This window comes from Oenanthe melanoleuca, chromosome 5 (genome assembly GCF_029582105.1).
Source record: "Oenanthe melanoleuca isolate GR-GAL-2019-014 chromosome 5, OMel1.0, whole genome shotgun sequence".
NCBI classification, from domain to species: domain Eukaryota; kingdom Metazoa; phylum Chordata; class Aves; order Passeriformes; family Muscicapidae; genus Oenanthe; species Oenanthe melanoleuca.
Window position 1 is genome coordinate 15319408 of NC_079339.1, and position 18308 is coordinate 15337715.

At 42.4% G+C, this 18308-nt stretch overlaps 1 protein-coding gene across 2 annotated transcripts in view; it reads right to left on the minus strand.

Moving 5' to 3' along the window:
* KCNQ1 (potassium voltage-gated channel subfamily Q member 1) overlaps positions 1–16068 on the minus strand; it is a 320348-nt gene extending 304280 nt beyond the window's left edge. The window contains exon 1 of one of the 2 annotated variants that reach the window (XM_056492757.1): positions 15544–16068. In XM_056492757.1, the coding sequence (XP_056348732.1) occupies positions 15544–15974 (431 nt within the window). In that variant the 5' untranslated portion in view covers positions 15975–16068. The remainder of the gene's footprint in view (positions 1–15543) is intronic. The other variant, XM_056492756.1, reaches the window with a different exon arrangement.
* Positions 16069–18308: the final 2240 nt, after the last annotated feature.

Below are 18308 nucleotides of genomic sequence, written 5' to 3' on the forward strand. Positions count from 1 at the left end.
AAAGAATGCAGACAGCAGTCTCTAGGTGTGGCAGCCCATTCAGCAAGCCTTGAGGAGGCTTTCCAAGCTTTTACACCCTCTGACCACACACTGGAGACTTTCTAAGCTGTGGAAACACAGGGATGGTGAAGGAAGAACAATAAACAAGTGCTTCCCAGAGTGTTAGTGCAGTTATCTGAGCAACAGTGCTTTGAGAGCTTGGAGTGCTCTTCATTAATAACCTACCTGCAGGGTTAATTTCACCACCACACTGATAACTTATCTGCTTAACTTCACTGCTTTAGCTGGTACTACATAAACCTCTGGCCCTTCTTCACTCTGTATTTCTCCTCCTGTTTTTTTCTAACAATCAGAGCAAACGTGCACTTGGCAGGCCCTTGACTCACAGGTCAAGATGAAGAAAAACAAATGAGAGTGCATCTCATCAGAGAATAAAGTATGCCTGAGTACTCTCTGAAGGAACACTTATACAGCAAGTTTTTTAATACTCAGCATTTCAAATATTGTATTACACTGAAACCAGCAAGACTTCCACCTACAAAGAAGAATTAAAACCAAATCACAAATTAACACAAAAAGAAAAAGAAAAAAAAAAATCTCAAAGCAATACAGATTGTCCAGCATAACTCCCTGGAAGAGCTGAGGAACTGAAGCCCCATCCTTGTGGCTGGGCTGCAGGGCTCCACATTCCCCAGGACTGCAACTCACTGGGCTGGCTCAAGGTTCCCTTCGTGACCATCCACCACTGATGTCTTTCATTTGCTTGTGACACCTTTCACTCCATGCACTCTATTTTAAAAGGATGTGTCCCAGCCTTAGAGATAGTCCTGCTTGAGGCTTGCAAAAAAAGAGCAATTACTGTGGAGACTGTCTCATGTTACACTTCATCAGAAGACTCCAGCATGATCCCTGTTATTTATTGTTTGCATTGCCCTAGTACCTAGCAACCTCCACCATGCAGCACTGTGGGCTTTTTAGTTAAGCACTGCACACACACAAAAAAAGGCAACCTGACAGTAAAATTGTCTGAAAGATCAGCTGTGCCCAAAGCAGATTACAGAACATCTAATGTCACTGCAGACCTGAAGGAGCTGGTGCCTTTCAGTAGCTGCCAACATTCACCAATTACTCAAAATTGCTATGTGCACTGTACCTTCTGCAGAGTTCAATTTCTTATAGCTCCCAACAAGTCTCCTGGCTAACAAGGCTCAGGGTGCAGATGCATTTGTATTACACACTGGGTTAAGGAGAGGTTTTCCAATCTAGAAACAGGACACACGTTAAGCATTAAAATTTGCTCTTCAGAATTTATTTCCTCATCAGAGCTTACAAGCAATTCAAGCTGCTCACAATACAGAATTGCTGCACAGGTTATTTTATGGTAATTGCATAGCAGAGATCTGGTGCCTTTATTAAAAAGCTACTCCCGTTTCAGGAGTAACAGGAACTTGCTTTCTGCAGATAAAACTACAAATCCATTCCCTGGCTGGAATTGTGAATGCTTAGAAAGATTCTTTTTTTTCCCCTTGAAAGGTAAACCTCTCCTATTTCATGAGAAAAATAACAGCTAACAAATATGAGGAAACACCAAGACAAAAATCAAGGTGAGAAGTGAAAAAATCCACAAAAGGCAGCAGCACAGTAACACCTCCAGGACCCTGAATTAAAAGACTTGAACTGGTGACCACTTGAAAACTGACTGATTCCAGCTCCTGCTTCTGTGTCATCACACACAAGTAGCCAGCTAGTAATAGCTTGGCTATGCATTATTCCAGCAGGAGTGCTCCTCTCCATAAATTAACTACAGACACATCAATAGCTCAGCATTTCATAAGCCAAGGCAGTTTCAGCTATGAAATTCTTCATGCAGGAGGAAAAAGAAAAAAACCAAAACCAACACAAATCCTGGCAACTGGCAACAAGGAAAAGCAATTTCCTTCCACTTCAAGTGTGGACAGACTTTGACACAGAAAGTAAACAACTGCTCTAGCTTCTCATTGCTGCTTTTCCTAATCTAATACACAACTGCTCTCCCAAGAGTCCAAAGAAGTTCAGAAACATACACACAACAAAACAAACAAAACGCTGAAGGAAAAAAAGAATTTCAAATTAAGACAGATACATATACAACAACAACAAAATTTAAGACATTGTTATTTCTTTGCTACTTGACCAACCAGAAGTGGAGGAGTTTGTAGCAAAGGCAATGGCATCTATTCTCTACCTGTACTTGGGGGGGCACCAAAATAAAGATGTCTTTATTATCAGTCACCAGGACTGTTCTACATATTGCTTTTGTTCCCCTCCCCCAATTTCTTTGGGAATTGGCAGTAATATTGTCAGTAGAATAGAAAGTAATATGCCCATAAATTTCCCATCAAAACAAAGGGCTTCCTTGACCCTCTCAACAAAAGGATGAGGCATGAAATGCAAACAGCCACAGTCTCACTCCTAGAATTGGTTATTTCTGGTCAAGTCTCATTTAAAGACTCTCAAAGCTGCTACAGAAAGCAAGTGAATTCAGGTCTCGTTCCAAGTCAGCTAGGGAACATTCCAAGAAATCTTCTGCAGCCATGTGTGAAAACCACAGCAGATAGATGGAATACATCTATGTGCTACTAAAGGAGCACACCTGAGGTCAGAGAAGCAATTTCCATTGCAGCTACTCCTGATTAACTAACTGCTGCCAATCTGCTCCCTGTCAGCTGCCATAAAATACACATTTTTTTTCATATCAGCTTCTAGTTTGAAAGTTGTGGTTTCAGAGTAATTTTCAAGGAGTTTTCTGACTGCTCTTTTGTTTAAAAGTGGTTCAGATGCACTTTTAATTGCATTTAAAATTCTTGCTTGGCATTTCCAAAACCTGCACATCTGCCAGTTTCTACTGATCCAGGTGTAGGTCCTCATGGCATCTGACAACTGCTCAAATCCAGCAAGCTGACTCCAAAACCAAAATCTCACAGGCAAAGCCATACACAAATATTGATGCAACTGTTCAAAGTGATTTTGTGTCTGGCCCAATTCCCCAAATGTGGCATGAGTTTTGGCTAATAGTGTGTGCCAGGAATACAGGGCCATTCAGTGAACTTTAACTCTGAAGTTTTTCTATTTTCAGTATAAATGCATAAGCACAACTGCAGCAATCTAAAGGATTAGGTAATACAGAACTTAGTTTCAACAGCAGTGAAAAGCAATTACAATATAACAGCATCTAGATTTTTAAATCTCAATTTTCTAAAATTTAACATCTTCACTTTGCACCTCCAGTCAATCTGTTCTCAGCATTTCATTTTGCATTTCTTTACCTGTTGGATTCGATTGTTCAACCTGAGTTCTTCCTGAAAGCAAAAGGATTTCTGCAGAATTTAATTTTGCATTCAGCAGTATGCTGCTGGCCAGAAACATCCCCACAACACAGTGTCAGAGCTGCTTGCACCAAATGATGTTAAACAAAGGGCAGCCCTCCACTGCCCAGCAATTAAAATTGATAAGAAGCCTGTGTTCTTCAGGACTTCTTTTCAAGTCTAACAGAAAGCTCTGGAATTGCCAGCCCTGGAGGTTTTTATGGCTTTGCTCTTTGTGAATGCACAGCCTGATAAGCGCTTTTGTGCACTTGGCTGGTGTTTGCCGTGATCACGACTGTTGATGGGGTTTATTGGTGTGAAAGATGCCAACACCACCCCAAGGACAGACTGGGACATTCCTGCACTTGTCAGAGAGGTGCCAATTTGCCCCTAAATCAAACATGCCACAGCAGTGCTGATAACAGCTTTAGACGTGGGTGCCAGTGGAGAGAGCAGTCAGATTGTGCTATTTACCACATCCAGAACAAACAGCCTCCAACTTCCACCGAACCTGTGACTCAGGGGGCAAGAAGGCTAAAACCCTTGTTTATGATAGAGCTGTCAGCCAGTCCCTGATGCCACTGCACTCACACATACCCCAGGGTGCTGAAAGCAAAGGGCTCTGAGGCACCACAGCAAACTCAGAAGCACAGACTGGCTACCCACGTGTATTGTCACTTCATAAATATTCCCAGAGCACCAGATGATGTCAGGATGCACAAGGCATGAGGATCCCTGCCCTACAAGCTCATGCCACAGCATACAGCAGTGTCTCCAGCCAGTTAGGTGGGGTCACAGCCTCTGCAGGCTTTGTTCCCAATGCCAGCCAGGATTCCTGAGCAGCACAGGCACAGCCCTGCACTGCTGCAGCCACATGCATTCCCTCCACCTCCATGCTTAGCACAGCCTCATCCAGGCTGATCCAGCAGGCACAGCTCAGTTGGAATCCACATCCAGGCCTAGGACAGCAGCAGAGATGTATCCTGAAAAACTATCTGGATTAGTATCAAATTTGGTAGAGATATGAAGTGCAGAGAAGGTCACAGCCAGTAAATCTCACGGTTTCATTCAGTCCATGGGATGTTGATGGTGCTCATCTGGTCCACTCCTCTCTATCAAATGATACAAGGCAGCCACAAACACTGATTTGGAGCAGTTGTGAGGAAGAAGTAAATTTACAGGTGGTCCTTCTTCCTTACTGTCCAGGATATTTTCATCCATTTCATTCCACGAATTCAAACTTTTTTCAGCTCATTGCTACATAGCAGCCACTTTACACTTTGGGAAAGAAAGCACACTTTGCCTGGCTTTCCCATAACAATTTATCTTCCTTGCATTGCAATAGCAGTGTTGTTCCTACAATTGTCCTGTAAAAACCATTTCATTCCTCCCTATATTTATCACAAGATAGAGAAAAGTGAAGAAACTACTTTCATTACCACACCATATTATAACTATATAGAAAAACCACTTATTCAAAGCATAGTTCAATTTCTAAATACCTTCTGAAAGACATGCTCTACAATACCAGTTTTATTTTACCAAGGTAGGTGCTCATCTCATTGATGAAGTCAAATTTTATGCTGGTTAATCAATTGCTGCCTATGGGATGCTCCACTCCAATTGAGTTAATTTCTGCCTTCAGTTCCCTCTGAAACTTGCACAAATTTCCCATGGCTGTTTCACAGCCACTAAAATTCAACAGAACACAAAGTCTCTTCTACACACCAAAATGCCTGAGACACAGGGAGGGTGGGGAGCAGGCAAAATGAGGCACCGTATGAAAAAAAAAAAAAAAAAAAGAAAAAAAAACAGTGACAATGAAGTCTGCTTCAAACTAACAGATGTGGTGTTTGAGGGGGATGGGGGGAGACTGCAATTCCAATGAAAATACAGCACTTTAGCAATCAGACAGAAGCATCATCAGATGGATTTGTTACAGGGAGGAGAAGGAAACTGAAGATACACATGGCTGTGGGTTTTGACCACAGTTCACACTGACTGTGAACACATTGTATAAACAAACAGGCTGATTTCCTCAAAGCACTTAGGAGCAGTTTGATTACTTACCAAGTCATTTCCAGAATTCCTCAAGAAAAGAATCCCATGGCATTTTGCATATATTGTTTCAATAACAACAAACACAGAGCTTATACAGGTTCCCTGAAACAAGCACTGTTTCTTTCAAGAGAAAGGCATCTGACAGAAAACTGGTATCAAAACCTGCTTGAATGCTATATCCACTTTCATGTAAGAGGCATAAGCAGGTGGCCCTTTACCCCTACAGATAACAATCCACTAAAAGTTTATAGAGATTAGGCTCTTCTCAGAGTACATCACATTTCAACAGTCAGTTCAATTTCTCTATTTCACTTTGGATGGATGTGTAATGTTTCCCATTAAAGCCACACAATAAAAAACTGCCACAAAAGTCATCAAGAGAGAATCTCAGTGCTTGGAAAACCAGAGTGCAATAAGCAATTCAGACACCCAAGAAGGATCAGCATTAACACAGCACACCTACAGCCTTGCATGTGCTGCAAAACCTGCAGGGTTTCAAAGGTCTTTTTTCTCATTTCTCTAGTTCAAATGTGTAGTTGCCCAAATAAGATCATGTCATAAAATTAAATAAAATCCACAAAGGGCTGTCTGGAGTGAACAGAGCTGTGAAGGCATACAATTGACATGACTGGGTAACACTTAGTGCCTGTGCTGTCATACTTCACATGCTGCTGAAACAGGATGCTCAGACAGCTTTGTGCTGGGTGACCTGTTGACACAGAAACCATCAAGTGAGCAGGTTTATTTTGTGTGAAGTGCTGAGATAACCAATTATCAATACTTTCTGGGTCACAGCTAAGACAACAGCCTACACTCACATGAAGTTTACTCACACTACAATAAAGCAATACATGTTTGGTTATTTACTCATTGTCAGGTTTGACCACATTTTACTGCCTTCTAAAAAACAAATAGCCTCTTCTAGACCTATTTAGGATGAATACTGGGGGGGAAATAGGGCCTTATTTGCTGAAGTTTGTCAAGATCAGATAAAGTCATTGCACAGAACAAACACCTCTTATTCTTAACAGGGTCATTCTGGAGAAGGCATAAGATGGGAGATCTTTGCTCTTGTCTCTTCCCCAGCCTCCACTGCCCTGCACAAATAATTGGGCACAGGCATTTGAAGGGTGTAAGAATGAGATTAGCAGCAGCAACCATTTCCTGCATCCATTCTCCTTTGCTCCACTTGTCAACATCCAAGCAAGAGACGAGGCACCTTTATTTCAACTGTGGTGCCTGCAGCTTACTGGGAAAAAGAAGACTCAGCCAATTCCACCTCATTTTTAGATGAGGGAAGGAGAATAGGTGCTGCAGGAACAAACACTCTCTTTGAAGGCAATTCCTTACTCTGCAGAAAGAAAATGCATCCACTACAAGGACCTCAGCCTTTGTTGTACAAGGGATGAGCAAGAGCTCTGTAATCCTGGCCTCTGTATTAACCCTGGTGAATCTGGAGAGAATCCAAGGAAGTTACCTGGTGGGTGACTTACATTCTGTCCTCAAATGACCCCATTTTCTGTAGTATCCAACTCATATAAAAGTATGCAGTATTAGCACTGCAATGAGAAAATGTCGTTAAAAAAAATGAAATAATTTTAAGGTATCCCTGAGGTTTCAGGAATTCATAGTAGGCTTGCAGAGTAAACCAGCAACTTCTGAGCACTGAATTTCTACACATCCAAGCCTGCCCAGTCTCCTTGTGTCAGTCCCAGCTGTCTGACAGCGAGCAGCTTATTGCAAGGGTGACCACACTGGTCTAAACAGAGGGGATAAATCTGTATTCTTACCCAGTCTGAAACACATAGGGAGGGACAGAGGGAAGACCACTAATTGCTAGAAATCTACCACAAAACTACTGGTGAGATGGTAAAAAGCCTGCATACAAATGTAATATGACTTAACATACTTACTACAGAAAAGAGACAACAGTCACCTGGAAAAAGTAAAAGTTCATACAGAACTAGCACTGTGAGATCCTTATCATTTAAAAATAAAGCCTTTTATAAATAAAATAATTTAAAATTATTTATATATATATATAGTGTACATATATATACATATATATATATATATAGTATACATATATATATATATATATATATATATATTGAGTGCACAAAGCCTAGCAAGCAGTTTTAATTGCCCTAATTTTGGAGATGAGCAGATTCAAGTTTCTCTTTACTAGTTGGCCCTTACCTTTTACCTTTACTAATTGCTCCCACTAGGAAGCAAATAGCTGTTCACATAGTTAAGTTAAACACATGATAACTTCATAAGAATCAAACCAAATATTACTCCAACAAATGCATTATATTTCCTATTATTGCAAAGGAAAATGTATGCTCTATTTTTGGGGTAAGAGTAACATTAATAAATTATGATCAAGAGCACAATTTTTTTAGGATAAAAAACATATTTTCTACTATTACAAGATCTTAGTTCACTAAAAACAGCATATTTCTCATTTGAAGCAAATATTAGTGTAGTCATATAACAAAACATTTACTTTTTAAATAACCTCAGCAGAAAGCAATGAGGCATTTTACAGTTAAGAGTAAAAAAATCCAGTTTTCTATTACAAGTGGGACAAAACTGTGTGGTCAAATGAGGACTCATAAGTCCACTAGCATTAGCAAAACACATGTGAGATGTGAGAGAGCTTTAAAATGAAATTCAAAGATCGACATCTTTGCTTCTGCAGATGCAGAAGAAACTTAAAAGGATCCAGAAGCTCTGTGCTAGGCTTATTTTTGACGTTGGTTAATATTTTCCATAAAATATGAAGTCATCACAGTGATTGTGAAGAACATAAGAAAAAATAAAAATATCTACTCTGGGCATCTTGCTAGGAATATCTAAAGGCCACCTAACAACCTGCAGAATAATTTCATATTTTTGGCAGTTTATCCCTTTCAAAATGATAAAATTCCAAGGATGTAGACTTGGTGCTTGATACATTCCTTGTGAAAGTACCAGACATATTTTTTCTTAAACTCAAAAAAGGATTCAGTCAATTTTGAGCAAATGTGTGTTCATTATCTCATACAACTGAAGTTCTGAGACTAAAGCAGTCCAGAGGAAAAAAACCTGGCTTTTGTCATGGTGGTTGTACTGAGCTTTAATAAAGCACTGGCTTCCCCTGTGCCTATGTTTTATTGCAGTGCTTCCAGGTCTCACATTTTCTGTTGTAAAATGTGGTTGTTCAGGAGGAAAATGCCCCCTGAGGAAATGTGGAGCAGAATTTTTGGGTTTGGTGGAGTTTTGTTGTTGTTTTGGGGATTTTGATGTCGTTTTTTTGTCATTTTAAACTATTTACACTACACTTACACACTTACTCAGGCCGTGCTTTGCACTGTGTGCAATTTCTTACAGCTCCATGAACACAGAAAATAGTTATTATTTTACTATTCTGTACCATGAAGCAGGAAAAAAAAAAAATAAAGTCCTCAAAAATTACATCAGGCAAGGGAAAAGCTCCACCAAGCACCTCTAGTCCTACAGGCATGCACAGCCTGGAAGCCAGAGAAAAATTCTTCATTTAAAAAAAAAAAAAAAAAAAAAAAATCACTGTCTAGGAACATAGAGTAAAATTAATATTAAATTTGATAACTAAAGCACTGAATACTCCTACTTATTATATATATGAGATGAATACACTCTCACACACATATCCTCCTGGTAGGTGGTGGAAACACACCAGCCACTCCTGCAGCAGAGCCTTGCAAATCTCCCATTACCAGGACTGGCACTATGAGGGCTCTCACAGGCCTCTGTGCCAGGGGAAACATGAGTGCAGGAGAGGCTCAGCACCACTAAAACTCAGCAGAGCAGGCACTCTGCCCTGAGCCAGCCTCCCCACCAGGTCCATGTGCATCTGGCAGCTCCCCAGGACATCCCAGACACGCTGCACCTCTCCTGGCAGGCAGGAAACACCTTGCCCCCAACAAGACACTGTTTTCCATCTGGAACTGAATGAGCAAGTGCTCACAGCTTTTGTGCCCAGCCACTAATGCACATTAGGCAATCTATTAACACACCAAATTAATGGGGTAGTGCCAAGTTTAAAGTCAGTAAGCGCCGTGGCTGTGCTCAGGCATTTGGAGCTCTGCCTAATTAGTTCACTGCAATTGAATCTCAACTCTAGCCTTGATTCAGCTGCAATGGGAGTTTTGAAAGAGGCCTATCTACACAGCCTTGCATGTTTTTTCCCCTGGCACTTGAGGAGCCAGGGCAAGGAAGTGTGCCAGAATTGCCCAACCAACCATTTGACAGACGCAGAAATATGAATACTGCACTTACTGGTTTATTAAAGATCATTCATGTGCAACTTTCAAAGGTAGGATAATTCTTTTCCTGGAGGAAAGCAAACATGAGAGGAGGACTTGGAATATCATACTGGAAGAATGATGGGAAAAAAGAGAAGGCCAATCCCAGGAAAGCCTGCCCAAAGGGAAAAAATGCATAACTCCTATGTGGCATTTCACAGCCCTTTATTTCTCCACTGCACACAACCTGTCTTCACTGAGCATTATGTTTGCCAGTTTACAGACTTCCGCTTCCATTGGTTTTTAGAAAACCTAAACATCAGTACAATTACAAAACCTTTTTTCTCCCCACAAAACTTCCCTGACCCAATGAATTTTTCTCAAGTAGCCAACCATATCCCTCTAGGCATTTCAGAACAGAAACTGGATTTTCCCAATTATTGCTAGAGGTGTTTTCAAAAGGCATTTTAACTAGAAGCTTTTCACCTTCCTTCCCCTTCCACAACCAAAATACATTTCCACAATAACTTTTATGCAGCAATCACTGAATGCAATAAATAATGGTTTCATCAAAGTGGCTTCAAGGCATTACCTATTAGTGTTGAGATTGAGAGGGACTGGTTTCTCAAACTGTTTTTCCTTCTGATGACAGTCAACTACTAAGCAAATGTGGATTTTTTTCTTTTTTTTTTAGTCAATTACACAGTTATTTGTATCTGCATTTCTTAACTTAAGAATTTCTACTGTCCCACTAGGAGAGAGGATTGGGGACCCCTTCTGATCTGTAACCAGACTGACACTTGAGCTTCTCATGGCACAAACTTGGATTGGCCTCAGTCACAGGACTGCCCACAGCAAAAATGAAACTTCTGGCAAGTTACAGATTGGGAAACAGAGCAAGAGTGGGAAGCTCTGTACCAGCCAACCCCAAAAATGCCATTTCAATTATACTGTCCCAAAGAAACACCTTCTTGCAATATTGAGGTACACAGAGTTAGGCTGCTCTGCTGCAAATTGGCCCCAACTAAACTACCTCAGTGTGGATGAGACAAAAAAAAAAAAGCTAAACCTGGGTCTTCCAGCTACTGACAGCAGCAAAATGAACATGATCAAGTCATATTTCTTTCTGTCCATTTGGAAAAGCCAAGCTTTACTTTGGAGGGTTTGTGTCTCCTTTTTTTTTAAAACAGAAGCAATAATCTTCAAGTCTGATTTCAAGCCACAAAAACCTCTAAACATACAAATGTTCATGTCAAAAGCACAGCATTTTGGTTTGCAGCGTTTTTCAGTAGGAAAGAAACATCATGTGTGAGCACATGCACACACTAATTGTTTTATGGATCTTTTCTCCTCCTTATTACACAAGCATGAACCAGTAAATTGGAAGTATGTTTGCAGTAGGTCTGGAAGCATGACAAAAATAGGATTTTAAGTTGGAGATATGCTTTTTCCTCACAGTGTAATGTATGTAGAGAGCACGGTGTAAACACTGCATTGCCTTTAATAACTGATTACTGTGAGTCCTGATTCAGGCAACTGGAATATTCTATTTCTGTGGCACACATGCAGCCATGCTTCTGAGAGTTTGCCTGTTTCCAGAGACCAGTTTTCCAAATCCCAGCCACTGGCCAGTCCAAGCTTATGTAAACAACTTGGGATTCGAACAAACTCAATGACAATCATTGCTGATTAAACCAAACTTATACAAAGGCAAAGTAAATTGAACCAGGTACAGGCATGCAGAGATAAGACAGAAGCTGATTATCTTGCATGGCAACAAAGGAGAGCTGCCACAATAGAACAAATCAATGGTCCATCAGTTTCCAAATTGTTCTCTCTGGTTACAGCCAACACTTCAAAGAACACAGGGAGGCAACACTGCCAGAAGTCATTATTTGCCCCACCAAGAACAAGAGAAATCAGTTCATAACTTCACTCTCTTTAGGCACATTTTAAGATGTTTATTTTAAAACTAAGAGGGTGAGGAGAGCCTCTTCCCTTGAGCAGTTAAATCTAAAATAATTCCTTTTAACACATGACAACTTCACCTACTCTGTACAGTCATTTCCATCAGTGGGACAGCACCCAAGGGTTTCAGTAGGTCACTATGAGGGCGGGTTTCTCTTTCCACCTCTCCTCACAGAGGCTGAAACCTCGATTTGTTCAGGCTGCAGAACATTTCACCTCTCAGAGCTGCCCTCAAGGTGTGCTGCTGTGATAAGAGTGATAAGATGCCCTAGCCTGGAAGGTCACTGAGAACAGTGGCTCAGTCATTCCCTCCCTCTGACAGCCAAGGCAGACGTGGTGGCCCTGGCAGGACATGGCCATCCACACAGCCAAGCTCCTGCTTGCAAAGCCCGAGTCTCCGAGCACCAACTCTGCTTGCAGAGCCATGCATGTAAATCCTTGTATATACCACATTCTTCTTCATCTATTTAAATGAAATGTATTACAAAATCAAACCAAGCCAAGTAGGTGAACTAAGAGGTTCTATCATCTCCATTAGCACTTTCAGGCAGGTTTTTTGAGTGGTAAATGAACAGCTGATTAGCCATTCCTTCTCCCCACAGAGACTGTTTCCCCAGCCTTCAAAAACTGAGTGTAAATGAGGAACAATAATTCATTCCCTATTCTGCTCACTTGAGCTGCTTCTCCTCTTTGGTCTAAGCAAATAACAAAAATTCTTAGAAAAAAACCTCTCTAGAATTAAATTGATTTAATCAGAGACTGGGGTGTCAAATTATCCTGGAGACTGAAAACACCAACAAGAAAGAATGTACATTTTGCATAGTGAAAAACTGCTATTTCAGACACCTTATGAAAGAAATAATTCAGAAGAAAACCTGTGCAAGACAACCAGATTCCATCCTTTATTCAAGGGTACACGAGGGGCTTTGCTGCTCACCAGAACATGCAGTGATCACAACAGTATGAAACAAACACACCAACTTAGAATCTGCGGATTAAAGCTTGGTGTTCAACTTCCCTTTTCTAAACAGTATAATATAAAACCAAGGGAAATCAATCCTGGGTATCAGTTCTTAGCTATTAGTATTCTACATACCACTGACTAAGATTCCTGAGCAGGAAAAGGGTGTGACAGGCAATCAGTAGATGTAGCTCTTATCGCTCGATAAACAGTGTTTTAACAACCAACCAGAGATACAGGTCCAAAGCAAGTTATATGGACTATTCCAGGAGCTGTTTCTAACTGTAACAATTAGAGCATGTAATTAAGAACACAGCCACACACTCCACACCATGCAGAAAACAGAAAATTAAGCACCAGTGCTTGTTGCTCCCATCACTGGGCTAGACCTTGGCCAGGGCTCTCTACTCAGCTTAGGTCTTTATGCCCTGATTTAACACCATTCCCGTGTCCTTTCCTTCACCTCTAAACGTTTAGGACAGTGACCGAGACCTCCCAAGCGGCTGAAAGCCTCTGGAATAAAGCAGGACTGCAGAGGGAGCCAAAAGGACAACAGGTAAAATGAGCTCAGTTTCTTAAACTCATTTGGGCAGGGGAGACAAAAACGAGGGTCCTCACACCCCCCAAGGTAAAACCCAGCTCAGCATTCTATGAATGACTGCTCGTGTGCTGACAACAGAACAATCAAGTACTTCCTCCACAGGGAAAGGAGCACATGCACCTCTGTGTGTGTGTGTGTCTCATGATTCCAAGTCCTTCCCAGCTCTGCTCCTCATCCTTGTATCCCACTGTCTGCACAAAGCAGGTTCCCTACTCCCCAGGAGACGCTGGGATAGACAAATCTGCCTGCTCCGTTAATTTTAGCTCTGTAGCAGCTATTCACCTGCCAATACTCAGCACCTGGCAGGCAGGGACTGTGCTCCAAACAGAGCATTCCTTGGCACAGCAGAGAGCTGCTTTGGGAGCTCAGAAAGAGCTGCAGAAGCATGGACCAAAGTGACTTAAACCATGATTTAATGGGCACAAAAAGCTTATGTACTACCAAAAAAAAAAAAAAGAACCCAGATGCTGGGCTGAGAACAGTAAAGCCTCAATTCCCTCTGCTCTGGTGGGAAGCAGAGTGAGGCTGCCTAAATGGTATTTGCAGATTGCCTTGTGAGAAACATACAAGGGTGTCAGTACCCTCTTCTGTCTCTTCAGTGCCCTAGGGAATTTCAACAATGCTTGGTAAGAGGCTTGAGAATATTTACTGCTACTGTAATTCCTCATTGCATCAGGAGAGAGGTCTGGAAAGAGGGGAAATGCTGGGGCTAATGTTTACACCTTGGGTGTGTTGGGGGGGAGACAGGTAATGACTTACACATATTACAGAATCTTAATTCTAGCACAGACAGGATTAATCCACAGTAATGCTAATACTTAAAAAAAAAAAAAAAAGTGCTAACATTCAAGATAGAACCTTAAGCAGACAAAGGAACATAACCTTTTTTTATTTTTCAGAGTTTTCCTAGACTTGCTGTTAAGTTTACTGTGCCATCTAAACATAATTTGGGACACCTGAAAGGTCAGAAACCGTAAAAGATGGCTAACTAAAACTCCTTTCTAGTAAAAAAAAAAAAAAAAAAAAAAAAGATATCCAATTCCCAAAAGTGTTTTACATTGTTCAACCACAGCCATTAGACGTTTCATAATTATGGCCATTATTTATTTTCTCATCTCATGGCATTATCATAATGCTAAAGAGAACACAGCCCACAATTATCTCAGCAGTTGTACCCAGTCATCTCCCAATTACACACACTCAGATAACAGCTGTTTCCCTTCCACTAAAATAAAGTTGGTACCACTTAACCTGTTGACCTAAACACTCCAGTATCCTCAAGTGTGGAACAGAAGCACAAAATCCTGAACTGAATTTAGATAAAAGTTACTTAGAAATAGAACTTAAAATCAGAATACAATAACAAAATCATAAAAACTCACTTTGGTGTCTTTTGACCAACAAAATATCTTCCCCTCTAGCTGTTGGAATAAGCATGTATACATTTAATGGATATATACACTAGATATATGTTTGTACATGAATGCAATAAATACACACCACATTTCTACTCGACCTTCTTACCTACATTTAACACATGCCAATTGCCCAGAGGTCACACAAGCCTTCAGCAGCACCTCGATGGAAAAGCACTGATTCTTCACAGAGGCACCTGTTGGGATGCTTGTGCACCACACACCTGCTGGTTTGGGTTTGACACTGCTCTCTACAGACAGTACTGTAGACAAAGAATTTTCAATTTACCTAATTTGAGAATTAAACAACTCCCTCCAAACAACACCACCTTCCTGTTGTGATGGCTACCACAAGCACTTAAAGCCAGGAGCAATTAAAGAGGCGAGCAAAAGGAGCATCCCCTGTTTCTCATCCTCCTCTGACAAGGCTGCAGCACTGACGATTGACAGCACCTGTTCAATTGGAAACTGCTGCCATGCAGCGAGCGCCGGCATCACACAGGTGCCGCTGCTTGAAATCGGGAGCCACGCATCAAAAGTGAATAAAGAATGGGTGACACTGCTACATACTTCGTTTCCAGTATGAACAATTTATTCCAACTCCCTGAGTAGCCTCTGAAGAAAACTGCCCGAAACCAGCTCCTGCACTATCTGATAGGTACACCTAAGGGCTCCTGAACTGAGATACGGCATTTCTCATAAGTAAGAAGGCAAACTTTCCCCCGGAGGGTGACTTTTGTTTTCCTTCACACCTGCAGGGGAGGGAAAACAAAGCCAAAGCAGGCGCAGCCCAAAGGACGGCATCTGCGCGATGCTCAAGCGCGGAGCACCGGGCTGGTCCGCAAGGCTGGGTGCCCAGCAGCCTGCGGGACGGGGATGCGGCGGACAGCGCGCAGCAGGTGCCCAGCAGCGGGGCGCTACTCACACGGTGAAGTGGTACACGAAGCACTTCCATCCCGTGGGCCGCTCCAAGAAGTTGTAGACCCTGCCCTGGACGCTGCTGCGGCTGAGCAGCGGCTTGCGGAGGCTGTAGATGGAGACGCGCGGGTCCAGGCTGACGGGGGGCCGCGGGCAGTCGGCGCTCACCACCACCAGCTCGCTCCGCAGCCGCGCCGCCCGCTCCCGCTCCCGCTGCTCCCGGTGCCGCTCCCGCTCCCGCTCCCGCTCGGGGCCGCAGCCCGCGGGCGCCGCTCCGCCCTGCGCGGCCGCCAGCGGCGCGTAGTGCGCGTTCGGGGCGCTCTCCGCCAGCTCCAGCGCCGCCGCCTTCTTGCCGGGCGTCATGCTGCCTCGCCGGGGCAGCGACAGCCGGCCCAGGCTGCGGCTCCTGGGCTCGCCCGGCGGCGAGCTGCTCGACATGGCTGGGGCAGCGCCGGGCGCCCCGTCCCGCCGCCGACACCGCCGGCCCGGCCCCCGCCCCCGGGGCGGCTCCGCCGGGAAAGGTGCGGGAGCGGGGCGGGCCCGGCGGGAGGCGCTGCCCGGTCCCGCTGCCCGCCGCCGTGCCCGTGTCACCCTCGGAGTGTCACCTCCTCACGGCTGAGCTCCGCCCGCACCACCTGTGCCCTGGGCACCTGCGCGCAGGGAGCCTCTCACCTCTGCGAGGAGCGGGGAGACCTTCCTGCCCTCTTTCCTAGGAGCCAGGAGACCTTCCTGCCTTCTCAGCCACTCCGGCATGGAGCCTCTTGAGATTCTGGGACTTCGGATTTAGGACCTCCAAAACCTTCTGGACCTGTTGCTCCACTCCTCTTTGCAGAATTTCAGAACCTGGGAGCAGCAGAGTTCTGCCAGAGTCGGAATCCCCCAGGAGGCTCTCTTTAAAATGAGTAACAAGTACTGTGACCTCGAGCGAACATCTTAATTCTTAATTCTCACACAGACAGGATTAATCCAAGCTAATGCTAATACTTTTTTAAAAAGTGTTAAAATTCAATCTAGAACCTTAAGTAGACAAAGGAACATAACCTTCGTGTTATTGTGACCAAATAGGTGAAGAACTGGGAAAACTGCAGAACACAGCAAACACAGTCCTGCAGAATTACATCCTCTCCAAGCTGGGTCCCTCACCAGCAGCATTTTAGATTTTGTGGAAAGTTGCATATGTTTGGCCATTGAGAATATGGTCATTGAACACTAGTCATGACCATTGGTCATTTTGAGGGCCTGGATAACATTCCCGTGTGCTGGAGTTAGTCACCACTTCCATAACTGTGGTGCGTTGTCATGGCTTTCTGCACCAATCCGTTGGTTAACAATTTCTGTTCCCAGAGTGAAGGGGAAGGTGGTCTTTGATCTGGAGTGATGGATTTTTTTTTCTTCCAGCTCAAAATAGAACAGCACTAGTAAGAGCTGTGTTGAGTTCATGGTTGATACTGGTACCCGGACAAGAATGTTACAGGGAGATAAGGTGCTAAATAAAGTTAAACGAAAACAAGCCTGCTAATTGCAGTTCCATTCAAATGTCAGGCTGCATGAATTGTGGGGGAACCAGGCAAGATCCTTCACCAGTGTAAACAAGAAAGATGGGTGGGCTCTTGTACTGATTTATACCTATGAGGGATCAGGCTCCATCTTAGGAATACAAAAACAGAAGTGTTAAAATGAGACTTTGCAAAACTTGTTTCTAAACCAACAATGTCCTAACCAGGCTTTCCCCCCCTCCACCAGAGCATGAAGAACAAATCATCTTAGTAAAAACAGCATTTCAAAGGAAAATTTTCCTGCATCAGGTCAAAATAGAGCCTGGTTTCTCTATTTTGAGCAACTGTACTTTCTTTAAACAATCTGCAAGAAAAATGGCTAATAGAAGAAAGAATGTCATTGCTACCCTTGAAGGCTCACTGTTTGAGGGTCAGCCTGATAAAGCCTTGATATTAAAGTTAACAAACGTGTTTCTTTATATAAGTGTTCCACTTTGTTTTATAGACCAACATAACATTGTCTGGGTTATACAGAGCCTTATCCTGGAGCCAGCTGCAAAATATAACATACAGAGTTCAGCCAAACAAGAGGCTGTATGTTAATCCATAAATTATGTTGTCCTTCATAAAACTTTTCAAAATATTTAAAAAATACTGTGGCATAATGTTGTTATTTATCCATCGATTAACAAAAGAGAGAATAGAAACTTCACTCTGTCTGAACCTCGCAAAATGAAATTTCTGGATTACTTATGCAGCTTCCTTGCAAAACAAAAGTTAGGTGGCTATTATATACTTAAATGGCTAAACAGGAAAAAAAAATTGGTCAGATCTAAATTTGATCTTCAGTGTTCAGTGAGAAACTGTTCCAAAGAATCAAAGTTTGTTTCAGTAAATTTTTTACCGCAAAACAAAAAAAGTCTCAAGTTTATTCCACAACCTTATATACTGAGTTATTTTTCAGGACAGAAATATTTTCCTAAGGTTTTAGGTTGGAATTCCAATGTTGGGTAAATCTTCCAAGTAAAGGAATTTTAAAGTATTTAAAATTAGTATTTTGGTAATATCTAAAGATCTTTTCCCAGAGTCAAGGAATTAACAAAATTCTACATTTTAAGTTTGTTACTGATAAATGATGACATTTATGTAGCAAAAATCATATTGCTAGATGATTGCCAGCTAGTTCAAGGTACTGAATGGTAAAACATGTCTGGCACAGGTGAAAGCAAGAGCATAATGAATAAAACTGTCAAATAAATGATTACTTAGTGATAAG